Consider the following 15,645-nt stretch of genomic DNA (forward strand, 5'->3'; position numbering starts at 1 on the left):
TTTCTTAACCCTTCCAGCAACATCCAAGATACATCTTATTAAGGCCTCACCTAGATGTTTTCATTGGCTCCATCCTTCTGTTACTGGTGTCAACACATTCCCATGACTTGGTGTTGCAATTTATCTGTTTGCAAGTGTATTCACTCTATTGACTCATTAGAACTGAGAACAATAAGTGAGTCTTAATTATTTTTTTAAACAGCTTTAACGAGATATATTTCATGTACCACAGAGTTCACTGCTTAAAGTGTACAGTTCATTGGGTTTTAGTATACTCACAGAGTGCATCACTATAATCTAATTTTAGAATATTTTCTTTACTCCCCAAGGAAACTTTGTATTCATCTTCAGTCACTCCCAATTCCTTCCATCCACCAAATTCCCAACTCTAAGCCCTAGGGAGCCAGTACTTTATTTTCTGTCTCTATAACCTGTCTTTTCTGGATGTTTACGTAAATGTTATCATAGTCATTCATTTTTGTATAGCCTTTTCTGACACTCAGTAGGTGCTTAGGAAGAGCTTATTCAGTAAGTGTGTGAATACATGCAAGATTGAAAAGTTGATGAAGGGTGGAACAGACGAAAGAATACTGACTGAGAGCCAGGAGACCTGTACTCCAGTTATGATTTGGTCATTTATTTATGTGAGGTAGGGAAAATTATTTGACCTTTCTGGATCTCAGTTTTCTAATCTTCAAAGGACAGTTAACCATATCTGTTCTCCTTCTAACATTTTTGTTATAGTGAATAGCAAATGAGAGATTTCACTTAGAGGTATTTTGTACATCTAAGCATGCTGTAGAGCTGCAAGACTGATCTGTGTTAATAATAAATTATTAATTATACCAGTGATGGAGGACAAGATAGAATGGCAAAGTGCCAGTTTAGGGGGGCCAACCAATGGACACCCACCTCTCATCTCCACTCCTAGAACGACAGCAGCTGAAGCAGGGAGAAGAACCGACAAAAGCCCAGAAATCTCACATCTGTCAGTGCACGTGTTCCCAGCCAAATAGCGAGATAACGATCTATTTTAGAGTGAAGATTAAATCAGTTCACTGGAAGAAAAATGGTGATGTAACTTTCCTTTATCTCTGGTGCTCAGGAAACCCTACTTCATATTCTCATCACTTCTTTCCTGCAGGGCATTTCTGTCAATCACAACCGGGCGAGGGGGATATTCAGGTTTAGAGTGAGATCTTTACTGCCTCACTGGGGAGTGGAGAAGGGATCCTTCTCCATCTGGTTCAGCCCTTTCCTCTCTCTATAGGTTTAGGAGAATCTGTAGGGGATGTGGGGTGGGAGTCGAGTTAGGTGGAAAATTCAGACTGCAGACATGACATGACATACACGACAAGCATGCGTGCATATGTGGCATGAGTGGCCTGAGAGTCATAGAATAAACACCCTCAATCCGATAAAGGGTATCTAGGGGGGAAAGTGGCCTTGTAAATCAAAGTTTATCCACAGAGGACCTCTTCTCCCACCCAGTATTATCGCGAAGGAAATTTTCCAAGTTTCCAGAGAGCAAGGGGATGAGAGATATTAGGAGAGCTTCTGGTCTTCGTCTCGCCTAGCATGGAGTTGGGATGAACATACACAGATCTGGACTACGAGACCAGCCCCACTTTCTCCAGTTTCTCCAAGTCTGAGACTTGGAGCTTCCCTGGGATTGGGGGCGGGGGTGGTGGTGGCAGTGAGCCAGTGTGCCAGGCCTCGCCCTCTGCTCCCACCCGGGGCCTTCGGGCCCCGTCTGCCGAGTTGCCACCTTATTTTCCTTCCCCTCTCCTGACCGTCTCAACAGTCCACTGCTTCTCTGGCCACAGCCCTTCTTCCCCGAAGGGTACGCTTCTGACCCTTCTCTATGTCAGCTCTATGTCAGCTCTTTCCCCTGCAGACGCTGCTCTCCCCTAGTCCAGGATTTCTGGGCCTCAGTGCTCTGGGCATTTAGGGGGCTGTCACCTGGTTCTTTGTGGGGAGGGGCTGTCCCATGCACTGCAGGATGTGTGGCAGCGTCCCTTGGCCCATGCCACTACCCATCAGTAGCACCCCACTTCCCACCGCCCCCCCCATTCCCCGTTATAACAACCTACGATGTCTCGAGACATTGTTAACTATTCCCCTGGGTCAAAATTGCCCCGTGGAGAACCACTGCTCTAATTCCTTCTGCTTCACTTGTAGCTCCTGTTTGTTAAGCATTTACCATGTGGAAGATACCAGATACTTCCTGGGTTTTATGTAAACACTTCTCAAATTTTAACATACCTAAGAATCATCTTGGGAGTTTTTAAAGTGCACTTTCTGGTTCAGTAGTTTTGGGGGAAAGGTCTGAGATCTTGCATTTCTAAGGAACTCCTAGATACTGCTGTTCTGCTGGAGCACAGACCACACTTTGAGCAGCAAGGCTTTATGTCACTGTCCTTGGGGCCTGTGGGGATTCGGTTTTATAGGTGAGGCAGCTGAAACTCAGAGGGCTCCTGGGCTCATCATGTTTTGGACCCAGGTCTGCCTGCAGACAAGGTGTGAACTCATAACCAGCGATCTCAGTTGACCTGGGGCCAAGGTCCTTGAGTTCTCTCCATGCCCTCCCTTCCCGGGGAATCATGCCCTCCTGGGGATAAGCTCAGCCAAGCCGGAGACTCAGGCACGTGTTTGCCTGGAATCTCTGTGTTATGTTACTCCTTCCTTAGACAGAAAGAGCTGCTCATAACCCCAGGTGGCTATTCGGGAGCCTGCCTAGCTGTCTCCATGACCTCATGCCTCTGTCCTGGCCTGCCTTGCTAACACCTCCTGCTTTCCTGCATAACCGTAGACAGTTGTCTAGGATTGCAGATGCCCTTGGGCTCACTTTTGCTCTCAGCTTCCAGCTTTAGCTGTCTAGACTCTCTAGTCCTGTTTGCCCTCCCCCTCATCTATTGTCTCAATATTCTTTAGTTTGTCTTCTCTGTCTCATCAAAGCCTCTTGGCATCTTCTTCTCATGGTAGTTAGAGATTATTAGTAGTGACCTAGATCCTGAAAGGAAAAGGGGGTTGTGATGTGGGCCCCTGCCTAGGCCTAGAGGACAAGACTCCAGCCTTCTGGGAGCAAAGGCCTCAAGCATGGTCTTTAATACGGCAGTGGCAGCTGGCCAGCCTGCTGGCTGGGGATTGCAGCACGTATTTGACTTACTGAAGAAAACAAACAGCACTGTGTCTGTGATAGAGAGAAGAGAGATTAAGGGTCCGCCAACTGGAGAGAGACTGGAAAGGGCTGCTCAGTGGTGAAGAATCCACCTGCCAAGCAGAAGACATGGGTTCAATCCCTGGGTGGGGAAGATCCCCTGGATAAGGAAATGGTTACCCACTCCAGTATTCTTGCCTGGAGAATCCCACGGACAAAGGAGCCTGGAGGACTGCAGTCCATGGGGCTGCAAAGAATTGGACACAATTTAGTGATTAAACAGCAGCAGCAGCAGCTCCTCCTAGTGTCCCCTGTCCTTTTTTCTCCAAGGAGAACTAGAGGAAGTCATCCTGCCCCTCACATCACATTTCTATTCCCATGATTTTGCCTGGATCCAGGTTTAAAGAAACTCTTAGAATGTTCACGCAAGAAGGTAATTCAGAACAGGGCTCAGCAAGCCCTCTCTGCAAAGGGTCAGATATTAATAGTAAATACTGGTGACATTGTGGGCCACATGGCTTCAGTCACAGCTACTCATCCCCGTAACACAGAAGCAGCAAACCACATATGAACAAATGGGTGTGACTGCGTCCCAGTAAAGATTTCTTTATGGACATTAAAATTTTAATTCACCCACATTCATGTGTCCCAAAATGCATGTTCTTTTAATTTTTTTTCAATCATTAAAAAATACAAGAACTGTCTTCAGTCACCAGGCTGAGCCATTCTCATCTTATTCTTGGCCAGTAGTTGGCCATTTCCTCATTCAGAGTCCAGTGTTTCTCAAACTGTGTTTCCCAGAGTCATGGTCTAATACTTGTGGGAAAGACTGGGTTAAGGAGTGTTAAGCCCACACCAGGCTTCTGGCTCCTACAGGGCACAAAGGTTTCCAAGAGGGGCAAGCATGTGCCAGCCTTCTCTAATTTACTGAGAGTGAAATCCTTAGTGCACAGAGAGTCTTGCAGATAAGCATCCCTCAGGACCAGGTTCTGGGGAACATGCATTGGAAACACCGCTCCAGTCTGCCCCTCACCTACACCCTACACCTGAAGGCTGAGCGTCCTACTAGGAGGACACCCGGCCAGGTCTCTTGATGGCACTGATGCTCCTGTGGCAATGGGATAGAGCTTTTGTTTGCTTGCTTGCTTGTTTTAACTTTATGGATGTAGAAACTGAGGTTCGAGGTAGCTAGATGACCTGCCCCTGTCACGCTGCCAATGGCAGAGCTGGAACTCAGACCCAGCGCTCACCGCACCCAGGGGCTGCTTCCCCCATGGCCCCACTGTCTAGAGTGAAGGTTGACTAGCAGTGACGTCATTCTCTGGGAAAGCATGACCGGTTTCCCTTTCTCCACCTCCCTCTGCCTCCCCCGCTCCTCCCCCACAGCCCCCATGTATATGAAGCTCCACAAAGCCTGGCTTGCCTGCACACCTTTACTTTGGAAACAACTTCCACAGCTGGAACAAGAGCCTTCCATCCACTGTTACACCCCTGGTTGGTGCATGGTGTGTGTGTGTGGACGCCTGCCCAACTTTCTTCCTCTACGACAGGAACCAGCCACCACCAACCAGCAAGCCCTCAAGCATCCCTTCCAGGGCCTGAGGTGAGTGATGGGAGATTCCCGAGTACTTGGCTTTGAAGCCTTAGACCGACTGCCGCCCGACTGAGCATAGGGGCTGGGGGGACACAGAGGCGAACTTTGTCAGCGTTTATGTAAAGGGTGAGATACGCCATGAGGAGGAGCTGCTCTCTTGGGTTTAACATCGGAAGAGTTTAGGCTGGAGGAGAGGAAGGCTAGGAGGATTATGAAGCCCACAGGTGAATTTGCAAGAGGCTGAAGAGCCGGTGGCGTTGGAAAGAAGGGACCAGGAAGACTCTGAGGGAGAGGCTGGAGCTCAGAGCTGCATGACAGGACAACGCATGCTGGCCCCAGGCCTGCTCCTCTGGCTCGCGAGTTGGCAGGCACTGGGGAGACAGACCTTCTCCTGGCTTCCTGCCCAGCTGAGGGGTGGAAGACCAAGCGTCCTCAGGTGCGAGACCAGGGCCTGGAGTAAGCAAGGGCGGGACCGAGCTCTGAGGAAAGAAGCAAGAAGAGAAGCAAAGGGCCAAGGAGTCATGGAGAAGCAATCTCTGCATACAGTTATGACAGACAGACAAGGGGATTCCCTGCCTCTAGCTTGCGGCTCTTCACACAGTCATGCAGTGGAAGGCTTTAGAGGTGATTCATGTGAGTCCTCCTGATCCCTCCTCTTGTTCAGTCACCTGAAACGTTACTTCCTAGCGTCAAGAGTGAGTCGGTCAGCTGAGGTGGCAGAGTGAGTGTGCGTACCAGCTCGCCCGTCCCTGTGGGCCAGGATTAAACCCGCAGCGCCTCTGGTTGGTGATGGGAGTCAGAGGTGGCCTTCTCCGGGGGGAGGGAAGAAAGACCTGCCCATGTGTGTCCGGTGACTTGAGGTCAGAACTCAGATCGGCGAATGTGTTCTGCCGAGTCTGAGATCCTTGTGTGTGTTCTTTGGCACATTATAACTCCCCGTTTCTTCACTTTTCTTGGTCAAATTCTGACTGGTGGGTGGGCTGTTGGCTAGAGAGGACTGTAACGGAGCAGGGAAGGTGGGGCAGGGCGTGTGTGTGTGTGTGTGTGTGTGTGTGTGTGTGATGCAGAGGGGAGTGCTGAGGGAGGAGGTAGCAGGGATAGCCAGACCACTGGGAGTAAGACTGAGGGGCAGAAAGGCCCTCGGGGCCGAAAAACCGTTGCCTCGCCCAGGGCACCCTGGCAAGGCCACACGTTTGAACTGTTCTAACACCAGGAACGCACCCTGGTTTCAGGTTTTGCATCTGTGTGTCCCCAAGGCTGGCTGCGGCAGAGGCAAGGAGCCTTACTCCAGGGGGACCACGCCTGAGGCTGAGGGCCTTGCTCACAGGGCTGCCTCCTTACCCCAGCAGGATGCTCCCTCACAGGGGTGCCCCCTTCCCCCAGCAGGATCCTCCCTTACAGGGGTACTCCCCTTCCCCCAGCAGGATCCTCCCTCACAGGAGTGCCCCCTTCCCCCAGCAGGATCCTCCCTTACAGGGGTGCTCCCTTCCCCCAGCAGGATCCTCCTGGACCTTCTTTGCTGCAGATGAACTCTTCTATGCACGTGGCTGCTCTTCTCTGCTTGAGTCTGATGCTGCTTCTCTGGAGCCCGGGGCCTTGGGTCCGGGGCCAAGAGTTCCAGTTTGGGCCCTGCCGGGTAGAAGGAGTAGTTCTCCAGAAACTGTGGCAGGCCTTCTGGGCCATGAAGGACATTGTGGTGAGTGAAGTGTTGTTCTGGACCCAGCCATGGAGGGAGGTGATTCTGGGCAAAGGAAAATATTTGATGATTATGGAGCCCTTTGCAGCTTGCTAATCATGTTCCTACCTAGGAGCTTAGTGAAGTCAGAGATATTGTGGGTCCACATTTCCTTCTCCACTCGATGAAACTGAGGCTCAGAAAGATGTGGCCAATCCATAGGAAAAGAAACACAGCCCATGAGGAATAAGAAGGAAGCCTGATTCATTTGCACTTCATCTCTGTCCCAGGGTTACATAAGCCTTCACCCACGGGAAGTCACGGGGAATCCTTTGAGACCCACCAGAGTTTTCACCTACTGCTTTGCCAGCTCCTCCTAGTTTGTTCCCACCTGCTGAGGCCTTGACTCAAGATTGAAAGAATGTTTAATTCTGAGTTGGGAAAGAACGGTTAATGCATCCTGTGACACGTACTCCTTAAAGGACAATCCAGATGCAAGGCAGAATGAAGGAGCTTGACAAGGCAGTCTGGGGAGAGAGGAGGGTGCTGGACTGGGACAGGACACCTCTGTGTGATCTTGACCTTGAAACCAATCCATACAGCAGCCTTCCCCCACTCCTATGCTATCAGTTTCCTTATTTGCACAATGAGGAGGTAGGACAAAGAATCAAGGATTCTTTGGCTGGAAACCCAAGAAGTGGAGGGCTGCAGGGGAAGCCTTGAGGTGCAGCCTCCCCGACTCTCCATGGAAGGTGGGGGTAACATCCTAGTGTAAGAATCCTAGTGGTTCTTAAAATGGGCATATTTCTTCATGCTTCAAGTGACCAAAGGAATCAAAGGACCAAGTCCTTTATCGAAGCTCTGAGAACGCCTAAGATTCCATCTGCCCCCGGGAGGCCAGGATTCATGATTTTCTGAAGCTGAAACCTTGTACCTCCCTGCCAGGAGCCAGCTCAGCATGGCCCTCCCTGGGTCCCCCCTGTGGCTTCTGAGGTCACACAGACTAGATAGACTGAAGGGTCTGGGCAAGCAGCATGTACTTGCAAGATTGGCTTCTATGTTGACCTCCAACCTGGAGACATCTGTCCTTTCTGTTCCCCAAGCAAGCTCAAGATAACATCATGAGTGTCCGGCTGCTGCGGAAAGAGGTTCTGCAGAACGTCTCGGTAATCAGACGTGGGGGAAGGGTGTTGTCTCCTCTGGGTGGCTGGTCTCCTGAGGGTGAGGCTGAGGGGTGCTCCAGGGGAGGCTGATAGAAGACTTCACTTCTGTCCCGGGCTGCGCCTGCACAGGTCAGGGCTGGGTGGTGAGCTGGAGGAGGAACACCTGGGCTGGTCTCCTCAGTACCCAGGGTATGTGAATACAGGACCTGAGGAGAGGGCGGGGACTGAGGCTTGTAAATATCTGTCTCCATTTAGCCAGTCTCCATCAATCTGGATTTCTCTTCTGCTCTCATTGGCCCAGAGCCGTCTGCCTGGGCCTCTTCCATGCCCCCACTTTCTTCTCACCCATCTAGGCAGTGAGTAAAAACCACCAAGCTCTGACCCCTGAGGGATGCCAAGCTCCCTTCTGTGGCGCCTCAGGGGCCCAGGGTGCAATTCCTGCCTTCATGGACACTAGTTTTCTCTCTCTTCATTTCTCCTTCTAAACCTTTTCCCTGCCAAAGCTCAGCTAACCAAGAGGTGGTGCTTTTCAAGGCCCATCACTGCCCAGAGCTATTAGAGAGGTCATGGGCTGGAGAAGAAAGAAATCTAACCACATGGGAGGCGGGAGTCCTGGGCGCCAGGCCTGGGCCCTGCCACTCACTGGCTGTGGGACCCCGGATAGCCCTTCCTTTCTAGGCCTGTGGGTCCTCTGGTCAAACAAAGATGTCCAAAGGGGCTCTGAAGCGTAAGACCCAACGCTTCAGAGCCCCATCTCCTGGAGGATCCCTGCCTCCACTTGTGCTTATCTTGCCCTGTGCACCACGTGGGTCAGAGTGGGCAGAGGCCTGGGCTTGGCAGTGACCCTGCCACCCCCTAGGAGACTGAGAGCTGCCACCTCATCCGTGCCCTGCTGAGGTTCTACGTGAACACTGTCTTCAAAAACTACCATGACAAGGCTGTTGAATTCGGGATCCTGAAGCCATTCTCTACTCTGGCCAACAACTTCTTTGTCCTCGTGTCAAAACTGCAAGCCAGTGTGAGTAGAACAAAGTTGGGACGGAGGTCCACAGGAGATGCTGTGTTTTCAGAAGACTCCTCTTCCCTTACCTGGCCCTGGCTTTTATTCCGTGACAGGGAGCTGCAGGTGTCATGGAACGGGGCACAGGCTCTGGACACCAGCAGTGCTGGGTTAAGTCCAGGTCTAACAGACTGGGTGTCCATTTGCAAAGTCGTCAATCTCTCTCTCTCTCTTTTTTTTTTTTTTTTTGGCAAATAATCAATCTTATTTATTTAAAACACCTTTGAGAGAGAAATTGGGAGACCAAAACAAAACAAAAACAAAACCCCGAAAGTGGTCAATCGCTTTGGGCTTTGGTTTTCTTATCTATAAAGTGCTGATAATCACCTCTACCTGGCAAGACTACTGTGAGTATGAAAGGAGGCAGTCTCTGCTGCACGGTGGGAGGTCAGCATTGGCTGCCCTGGGGATGTGAGATTTGGAGCTGCCCTCTTAGGCCTTGGGAGTCTTTCTGGCATTACTAGGAAAGAGTGGGAGAAGGCACCTCTGCTCCTACCTGACACTTGGCACGATTTTCTTTCTCTGTTATCCAGCAGGAAAAGATGTTTTCCACCCGTAAGAGTGCACGCAGGCGATTTTTGCTGTTCTACCAAGCATTTAAACAGGTAATCAAGGCTGGGAACTGAGAGTTGCCCATCTGGAAGCAGACTACCCTGAACTGTCGCACGAGGGTGCCTTAGGGACCTGGTGTAGAATTCAATGTAGGGGACTCCATCCAGCTCACCCTGAGCCACCTGACTTAGCAGGAGCATAGCTATACTATAGCTGCGTTAGTTACCATATACTTTGCATAAACACTGCAAGTGACATGGCCAATTTTTCTGCCAGTTTTCAAGTTAAAATGCTATTCTATTTCCCTACAAGATGATTTCACTACCAAGGACATTCCAAAGTGAGAGCTTTATGGGTACCTGAGGTGGGCAATTGGTGAGTCAAAAGTGAGGGAGAAAGAAGGGAGAATCCCCAACCCCAACACAAATCTGCAGTATTTTCCAGGATGCTCAAAGGGTCGAGTTTGTGAAAAAAGAATTATGTTGTCTTTTCCTAAACTAAGACAACAAAGAAAATTCCAGTTTCATCCCCAGCTCCCTCCCCAAGACAATCCAATTTCGATCATTTTTTGAGGAATAGATATTCCAGTTTATAAACAAATGGTGAAGAGCAATAACATACTAGGGAAAGGGACCACCCAGGTCTCAATTTCCTCATCTGCACAGTGGTCTCAGGTGGATGGAATCCACCCTGCACAGGAATTCTGATGCTTATTGTCAGGGACTCATGATGTTTTTCCCTTGCTCCTTATCTGCGGCCACTCACCAACCCATCTGTCCTTGCCTCCAAAGCAGACAGCGCACACAGAGAACTGATGGGTGGTGACTTTGTCAGAGGCCATCCTAAAGGGGGTCACAGCCCATGATCTACAGTCGCACCAGGTTCAGGGGTCAGAAGGAAACCTGTTCCTGTGGCTAACACGGCAGGTCTTCAACTTTCCTTTCCCTTTAGTTGGACAGAGAAGCAGCTGTGACCAAAGCCTTTGGAGAAATGGACATTCTCTTGAGCTGGATGGAGAAATTCTACCAGCTCTGAAGGCCTAGACCAGGATACCCTCCTTCTTCTCCGTGTCATTTCAGACGAAGGTCCCTTCCCGTGATGTCCTCTGGGCACTTCACAGTCTTGACCATGGGTCCTGTTCTTGGCCCCAGCTTACAACTTCATTCTTTAAGTGACCATAACAACAGTCATGGAAGGTTCCCTTGGATGCTGTGAATAATCTACAAAGCAGATTCCTATATTTATTACAACTCTATTTAATTCCCATCAGTGTTTTAACTGATGCCATATTTATCTGTCAGACTGAAACTTCTATTTCAGTGAAGTTTCAGTGAAACTGTCTTTTGGAGTTGCCCTCTTCACGTTTCTCTGTTTCCCCCCCACAATCCTCGCCACTGTGTGGGGTTAGTGGATGGGAATGCTCAGGAAATGCTTAATAAATTGGATTTTTAAAACCTGTCTTTGAATTGCTGAGGAACAATGAGGGATGCTGGGATATGGAGTTGAGCCTCAGGGCATGGAAATCACATGGTCACGACATCTGCAGGAACAGAGCGCTGGGTGAGGTGAGAGCACTGGTTGGAATGTAAATGGTGAAAGACAGAGCACAGAGGGTGCCCAGCACAAAGTAGACTCCCCGTCAGCACCACCTCTTGCCTCTCCCGTCAGCCCTTCCCACCTGCTCCCACCAGCCCCGTCCCTCGGGTGCTCTTTCTGATCCTGCTCATCCGCCTTTGTCGCCTGCCTTGGGGGCTGGAGTCAGGCTGACACTGTGGCTGGTGTCCTCATGCCTGGACGCACAGTCCCACCTGTGAGGGCACTCCCTGCTCATAAGGCAGGGACCTCGGGAGCCTCTGCTTTCTAGCACTGGACCAGTGCCCCGTGAGGCTGACTTGTGTGTCTGGGAAAGGCCTTCTTAAAAGCAAGACTGGGCATTCTCTCGTCTCCAGCTCTGGTTGAACTTTGTAGTTGATTTCAATCCAAAGATACAATGTCTGCCTAACTCTACCCTCCTTCAGAACACTTAGGAGGATGAATAGGATGTGGGCAGTCTCTTCTTCCACGATGTCAGTGCTCTTGCAGAACGATGGGCCCGCCAGGAACCCCAGATCACTGTCCTTCCCCACCTGGCCATAAGCCACTTGGACTGGAACAGACTGTATTTCTGAAAGCAGAGAGTTGTAATGCCTTTGGATAGCTCAAATAGACCACGGCTAAGATAGTATTAGGCTATAGAAGAAGGATAAATAGATAACAAAAGCTATTCTATTTCTTAAAGAGAGAAAATGCTGGAGTCAGGGTACTTACGTGGATCAAGGGAGGAAGACCTAAAGAGGGTATCCACGTGTGTGACTAACAAGGATGGTTCTGAAAATTTACAACCCTTCATCACATCCAAATAAACTGCTGTCACCACAGGACTCCAGACAAACAGAAGATCACTAGTAAGTGCTAGCCCTAAGACTGGGGCAGAGAGGTTGCCAGGGGTGTTTCATACCAAGGTCCCTTCCTAGCTCAGGGCTGAAGCGTGTCTTCACAGGGCAGTCCAGGTACCTTCTGCTGGTGGGGAACTCAAGCTCGAGAAGGGCTTTCAAAGCAACAGCTATGCCTCCACTCCAGTCCAAGGCCATGTGGTCTAGAGCCAGGGGAGTAAGGACCCTGTGATCAAAAAGACTCTGCAAGTCCATAGCCTGTCACATGGCTTGGAGAGGAGGCAGGCGGCAACAGGGTAAACGCTCTGCATTCCCAGAGGCCACCTGAAAACCACGGGGTTCAAAAGTGTGTAAGGAGAGCTGGAGGAGGGGAGACTGATCAGTGCTCGGGGCAAACAGGCAGGGACGAGACTTGAGGTGGGGAGGTAACAAGGGTTCTGAAACAGATGGAGTGGGTGTTGGGAGCCAGCAGACAGGCAAGACTCATTGACACCAAGGTCTGGGCTCAGGGGCACAGCTGGAGAGGTGAGTCAGGCAGGTAATGTTGACGTAGTCATCGGAATCAGTGTCCTCCACCTTGGCAGCAGGTTGGTGGCAGAAGCTTACATATTCACAGTCGATCTTCAGAGATGGGACATGGAGCCAGGGAATTTCAGGTACCTGGAAATGACCAAAAGATCATCCCTGGGTTTGGGTAGGGTGACTGTAGTATCCACAGTGGGCAATGGTGGGGTGGGGCTTGGGGTGTGCGTGGTTGCTGTCCTCCAGAAGGCAAAACACAGAGGTGGTTGAGCTCCATCAGGCGGCTCAGCCCTGGGGATTTTCAGGGTGGTGCCTCACGCTCTACATAACTGGAAAACACTTAGATCTAATACGGCAGGAAGTGTTTTAAATGGGGCTCAGACAAAAATCATGTGACTAAGCATGGGTCTGAAGGAGAACAAGCCACCAGAGGAGTTCCCCCTCTGGATTAGATGATGTGACTTGTGGAATAAATATGCATCTTCTCAGGGAATTATTCAGAAGGAGGATGAGTCATCCTCTGCACCTCCATAGGGCTTTCATTCCCTGGAGAGGCTGTGACGTGACGGGACAGTGCATTCCAGGAAGGAGTGGGCGGTTGAAGGGGAGGAAGGTAGAAGGCTGTGTGGAGCTCCACTTCCCCGGAAAGAAACTTCAGGATCATCTGCCTTCGAGATGGATCAGTTCTCGGATGGCAGGGCTATGGCATGACCCCAGCGTGGCATAACTATTGTGACATCCACCCAGGAAGGCTGCAGCAGGGAGAGTCACGTATTTTTAACACAACCACTGAGAACTAGAAGCTCAGCCCCCTGAACAGAGCAGGCACTGAGTAAGTGCTCACTGAAAGGAGCTGTTCCTTTCTGTACTTTACCAGAGAGGGAATGGGCAGCAGCTTGCTTCAAAAATGTATCTCCCACTGCCTGTCACGGTTCACCATTTGAGACTAATCTGACTTAACCATTTTTAAAAAGTCGCTCCCTGTGAAGGCTTAAACTATTCAGTCATTTATCATAGGCACCTTGTTGTGAATTTGTTTCATCAAGATTTTTTTTAATCCCTGATAGCAGGAGTGTGAATTTCAAGCAGGGAGGAAGGGTAAAATTTAAGCAAGGTACAGGTACCTAGATAGCATATTGAAAAGCAGAGTCATTACTTTGCCAACAAAGGTCCGTCTAGTCAAGGCTATGGTTTTTCCAGTGGTCATGTATGGATGTGAGAGTTAGACTGTGAAGAAAGCTGAGTGTTGAAGAATTGATGCTTCTGAACTGTGGTGTTGGAGAAGACTCTTGAGAGTCTCTTGGACTGCAAGGAGATCCAACCAGTCCATTCTAAAGGAGATCAGTCCTGGGTGTTCTTTGGAAAGACTGATGCCAAAGCTGAAACTCCAATACTTTGGCCACCTCATGTGAAGAGTTGACTCACTGGAAAAGACTGTGATGCTGGGAGGGATTGGGGGCAGGAGGAGAAGGGGACAACAGAGGATGAGATGGCTGGATGGCATCACTGACTCGATGGACATGAGTCTAAGTGAACTCCGGCAGTTGGTGATGGACAGGAAGGCTTAGCGTGCTGCAATTGATGGGGTCGCAAAGAGTTGGACACGACTAAGCGACTGAACTGAACTGAACTGACAGGCCCACATGAGGCCATGTGTGGTCACAGAACAGTTTCAGAGAAAAGGACTCAATGGATATGAGTTTGAGCAAATTCCTGGAGATAGTGAAGGACAGGGAAGACTGGCATGCTGTAGTGCATAGGGTCACAAAGAGTCAGATGTGACTTAGCGAGTGAGCAACAAAGGGTAGAGTTGATGGGCACTGCTGGGCCTACCTACGCTACTGAGAACTCCTCCAGCAGGGCTGAGCAAGGGCAAGCTCCAGAAGCTGGGCCTGATGGGGGCAGAGCTGTTGCCTGTTCCCAGGCATCACTCTCCCCTTTTAAGCAAGACCCACAGGGATACAGTTCTCAGCCTCCCCTGAAGGCAGGTGTGACCATGTGATTAAGCTGTGCCCAGTGGTTCTCTGATACGTGACACTTCAGGCTCCTGGTCTTAAAAAAGCAACTTTCTCCCTCCCATGTGCGGATGCATACATGGTGTTAGTGATTGAGCATCAACCATGGAAGAGGAAAGACTCCAGGGGATGGTGGAACAACAGTTAGAAGGCATCTGCAGCCCTGGATGACCCCATGGCTCAGGCCACCTCCTCCTGGCTCCCTGTCTTCACTTTCAAGGAAAACAGGCTTCCATCTTGCAAGCCCTGGGGTTTAGCGTTTGCTGCATCAGCTTAGCCTACACCCTAATTAAATCAGGGACATTTGCCACACTTAGTTTTCCTGGTTCCGGAAGCAATAATGTTTCTGCTACTGTGGATGCTTTAGAAAATAAAATGTTCTCTTCTTAATTGGGGAAGACAAAGAAGGATGAATAGCTTAACATTTTTTCATACACCTGCCAATGCTCATCAATGGAAAGATGAGAGAGAGAAAAAAAAGATGAGTTCCCTACTCCACACCTAGATTTAAAGAGGAATCTTTCTCACTCAAAGTGTTGAATCTTATCTGTACAGTCCATGGAATTCTCTAGGCCAGAATACTGGAGTGGGTAGCCTTTCCCTTCTCCAGGGGTTCTTCCCAGCCAGGGGATTGAACCCAGGTCTTCTGCATTGAAGGCAGATTCTTTACCAGCTGAGCCACCAGGGAAGCCCATCTCTGTCTCTGCTGCTGCTGCTAAGTCACTTCAGTCGTGACTTCCCCGTCCCTGGGATTCTCCAGGCAAGAACACTGGAGTGGGTTGCCATTTCCTTCTTCAATGCATGAAAGTGAAAAGTAAAAGTGAAGTCGCTCAGTCGTGTCCGACTCTCAGCGACCCCATGGACTGCAGCCTTCCAAGCCTCCGTGCCTGGGATTCTTCAGGCAAGAACACTGGAGTGGGTTGCCATTTCCTTCTCCAATGCATGAAAATAAAAAGTGAAAGTGAAGACGCTCAGTCATGTCTGACTCTTAGCGACCCCATGGACTGCAGCCTACCAGGCTCCTCCATCCATGGATTTTCCAGGCAAGAGTACTGGAGTGGGGTGCCATTGGCCAGGCTTAATTGCCTTCAGTAAACAATCTCCTCTTATCTTAGAGGGCTTACTATCAAGTACTTCCTCAGATGAAACCGGGTAACCCTCTTAAGACCTACTGGAAACTGAATCTCTTACACAGGAAAGCCCTTCCCAGTCGACATCTAGCATCCTCTTCTTAAGCTCCCATTTATCCCATGAGGAATGCTTGGCCAGAAGCCAAGTAACTAAGTCTACCACAATTGTTGGGTAGCCGTCTACGTGCACCGTCCAAGGAGGAAACGGATACTCACTCTCGGACGCAGGGACCGGCAGCGGCTGGGGAAGCCCGCGCCCTCCCGAGAAGCCGAACCTCCGCAAACGGCGCGCGGGGCCACGCCCAGGTCTGGGGCTGCCCTTTCGAGCCGCAGCTGCCAATC

At 50.2% G+C, this 15,645-nt stretch overlaps 1 protein-coding gene across 1 annotated transcript; it reads left to right on the forward strand.

The window, feature by feature from the left end:
- The first annotated feature begins 6,139 nt into the window (after positions 1 to 6,139).
- Positions 6,140 to 13,411, forward strand: IL24 (interleukin 24). The gene is made up of 5 exons (XM_010854213.1): positions 6,140 to 6,450; positions 7,533 to 7,595; positions 8,452 to 8,610; positions 9,186 to 9,257; positions 10,156 to 13,411. Exons 1-5 carry the CDS (start codon positions 6,280 to 6,282, stop codon positions 10,237 to 10,239), a joined length of 549 nt encoding a protein of 182 aa, XP_010852515.1. The 5' UTR covers positions 6,140 to 6,279; the 3' UTR covers positions 10,240 to 13,411.
- The last annotated feature ends 2,234 nt before the right edge of the window (positions 13,412 to 15,645 follow it).

The sequence above is a fragment of the Bison bison genome, unplaced genomic scaffold (assembly GCF_000754665.1).
Source record: "Bison bison bison isolate TAMUID 2011002044 unplaced genomic scaffold, Bison_UMD1.0 scf7180017864338, whole genome shotgun sequence".
NCBI classification, from domain to species: domain Eukaryota; kingdom Metazoa; phylum Chordata; class Mammalia; order Artiodactyla; family Bovidae; genus Bison; species Bison bison.

Bases quoted from the DNA above. Each gene is read 5' to 3' on its own strand.
- IL24 (XM_010854213.1), top strand. From the start codon at position 6,280: ATGAACTCTTCTATGCACGTGGCTGCTCTTCTCTGCTTGAGTCTGATG. The intron at 7,596-8,451 runs GTAATCAGACGT...GCCACCCCCTAG, and splicing joins AGGTTCTGCAGAACGTCTCG to GAGACTGAGAGCTGCCACCT. The intron at 9,258-10,155 runs GTAATCAAGGCT...CTTTCCCTTTAG, and splicing joins TCTACCAAGCATTTAAACAG to TTGGACAGAGAAGCAGCTGT.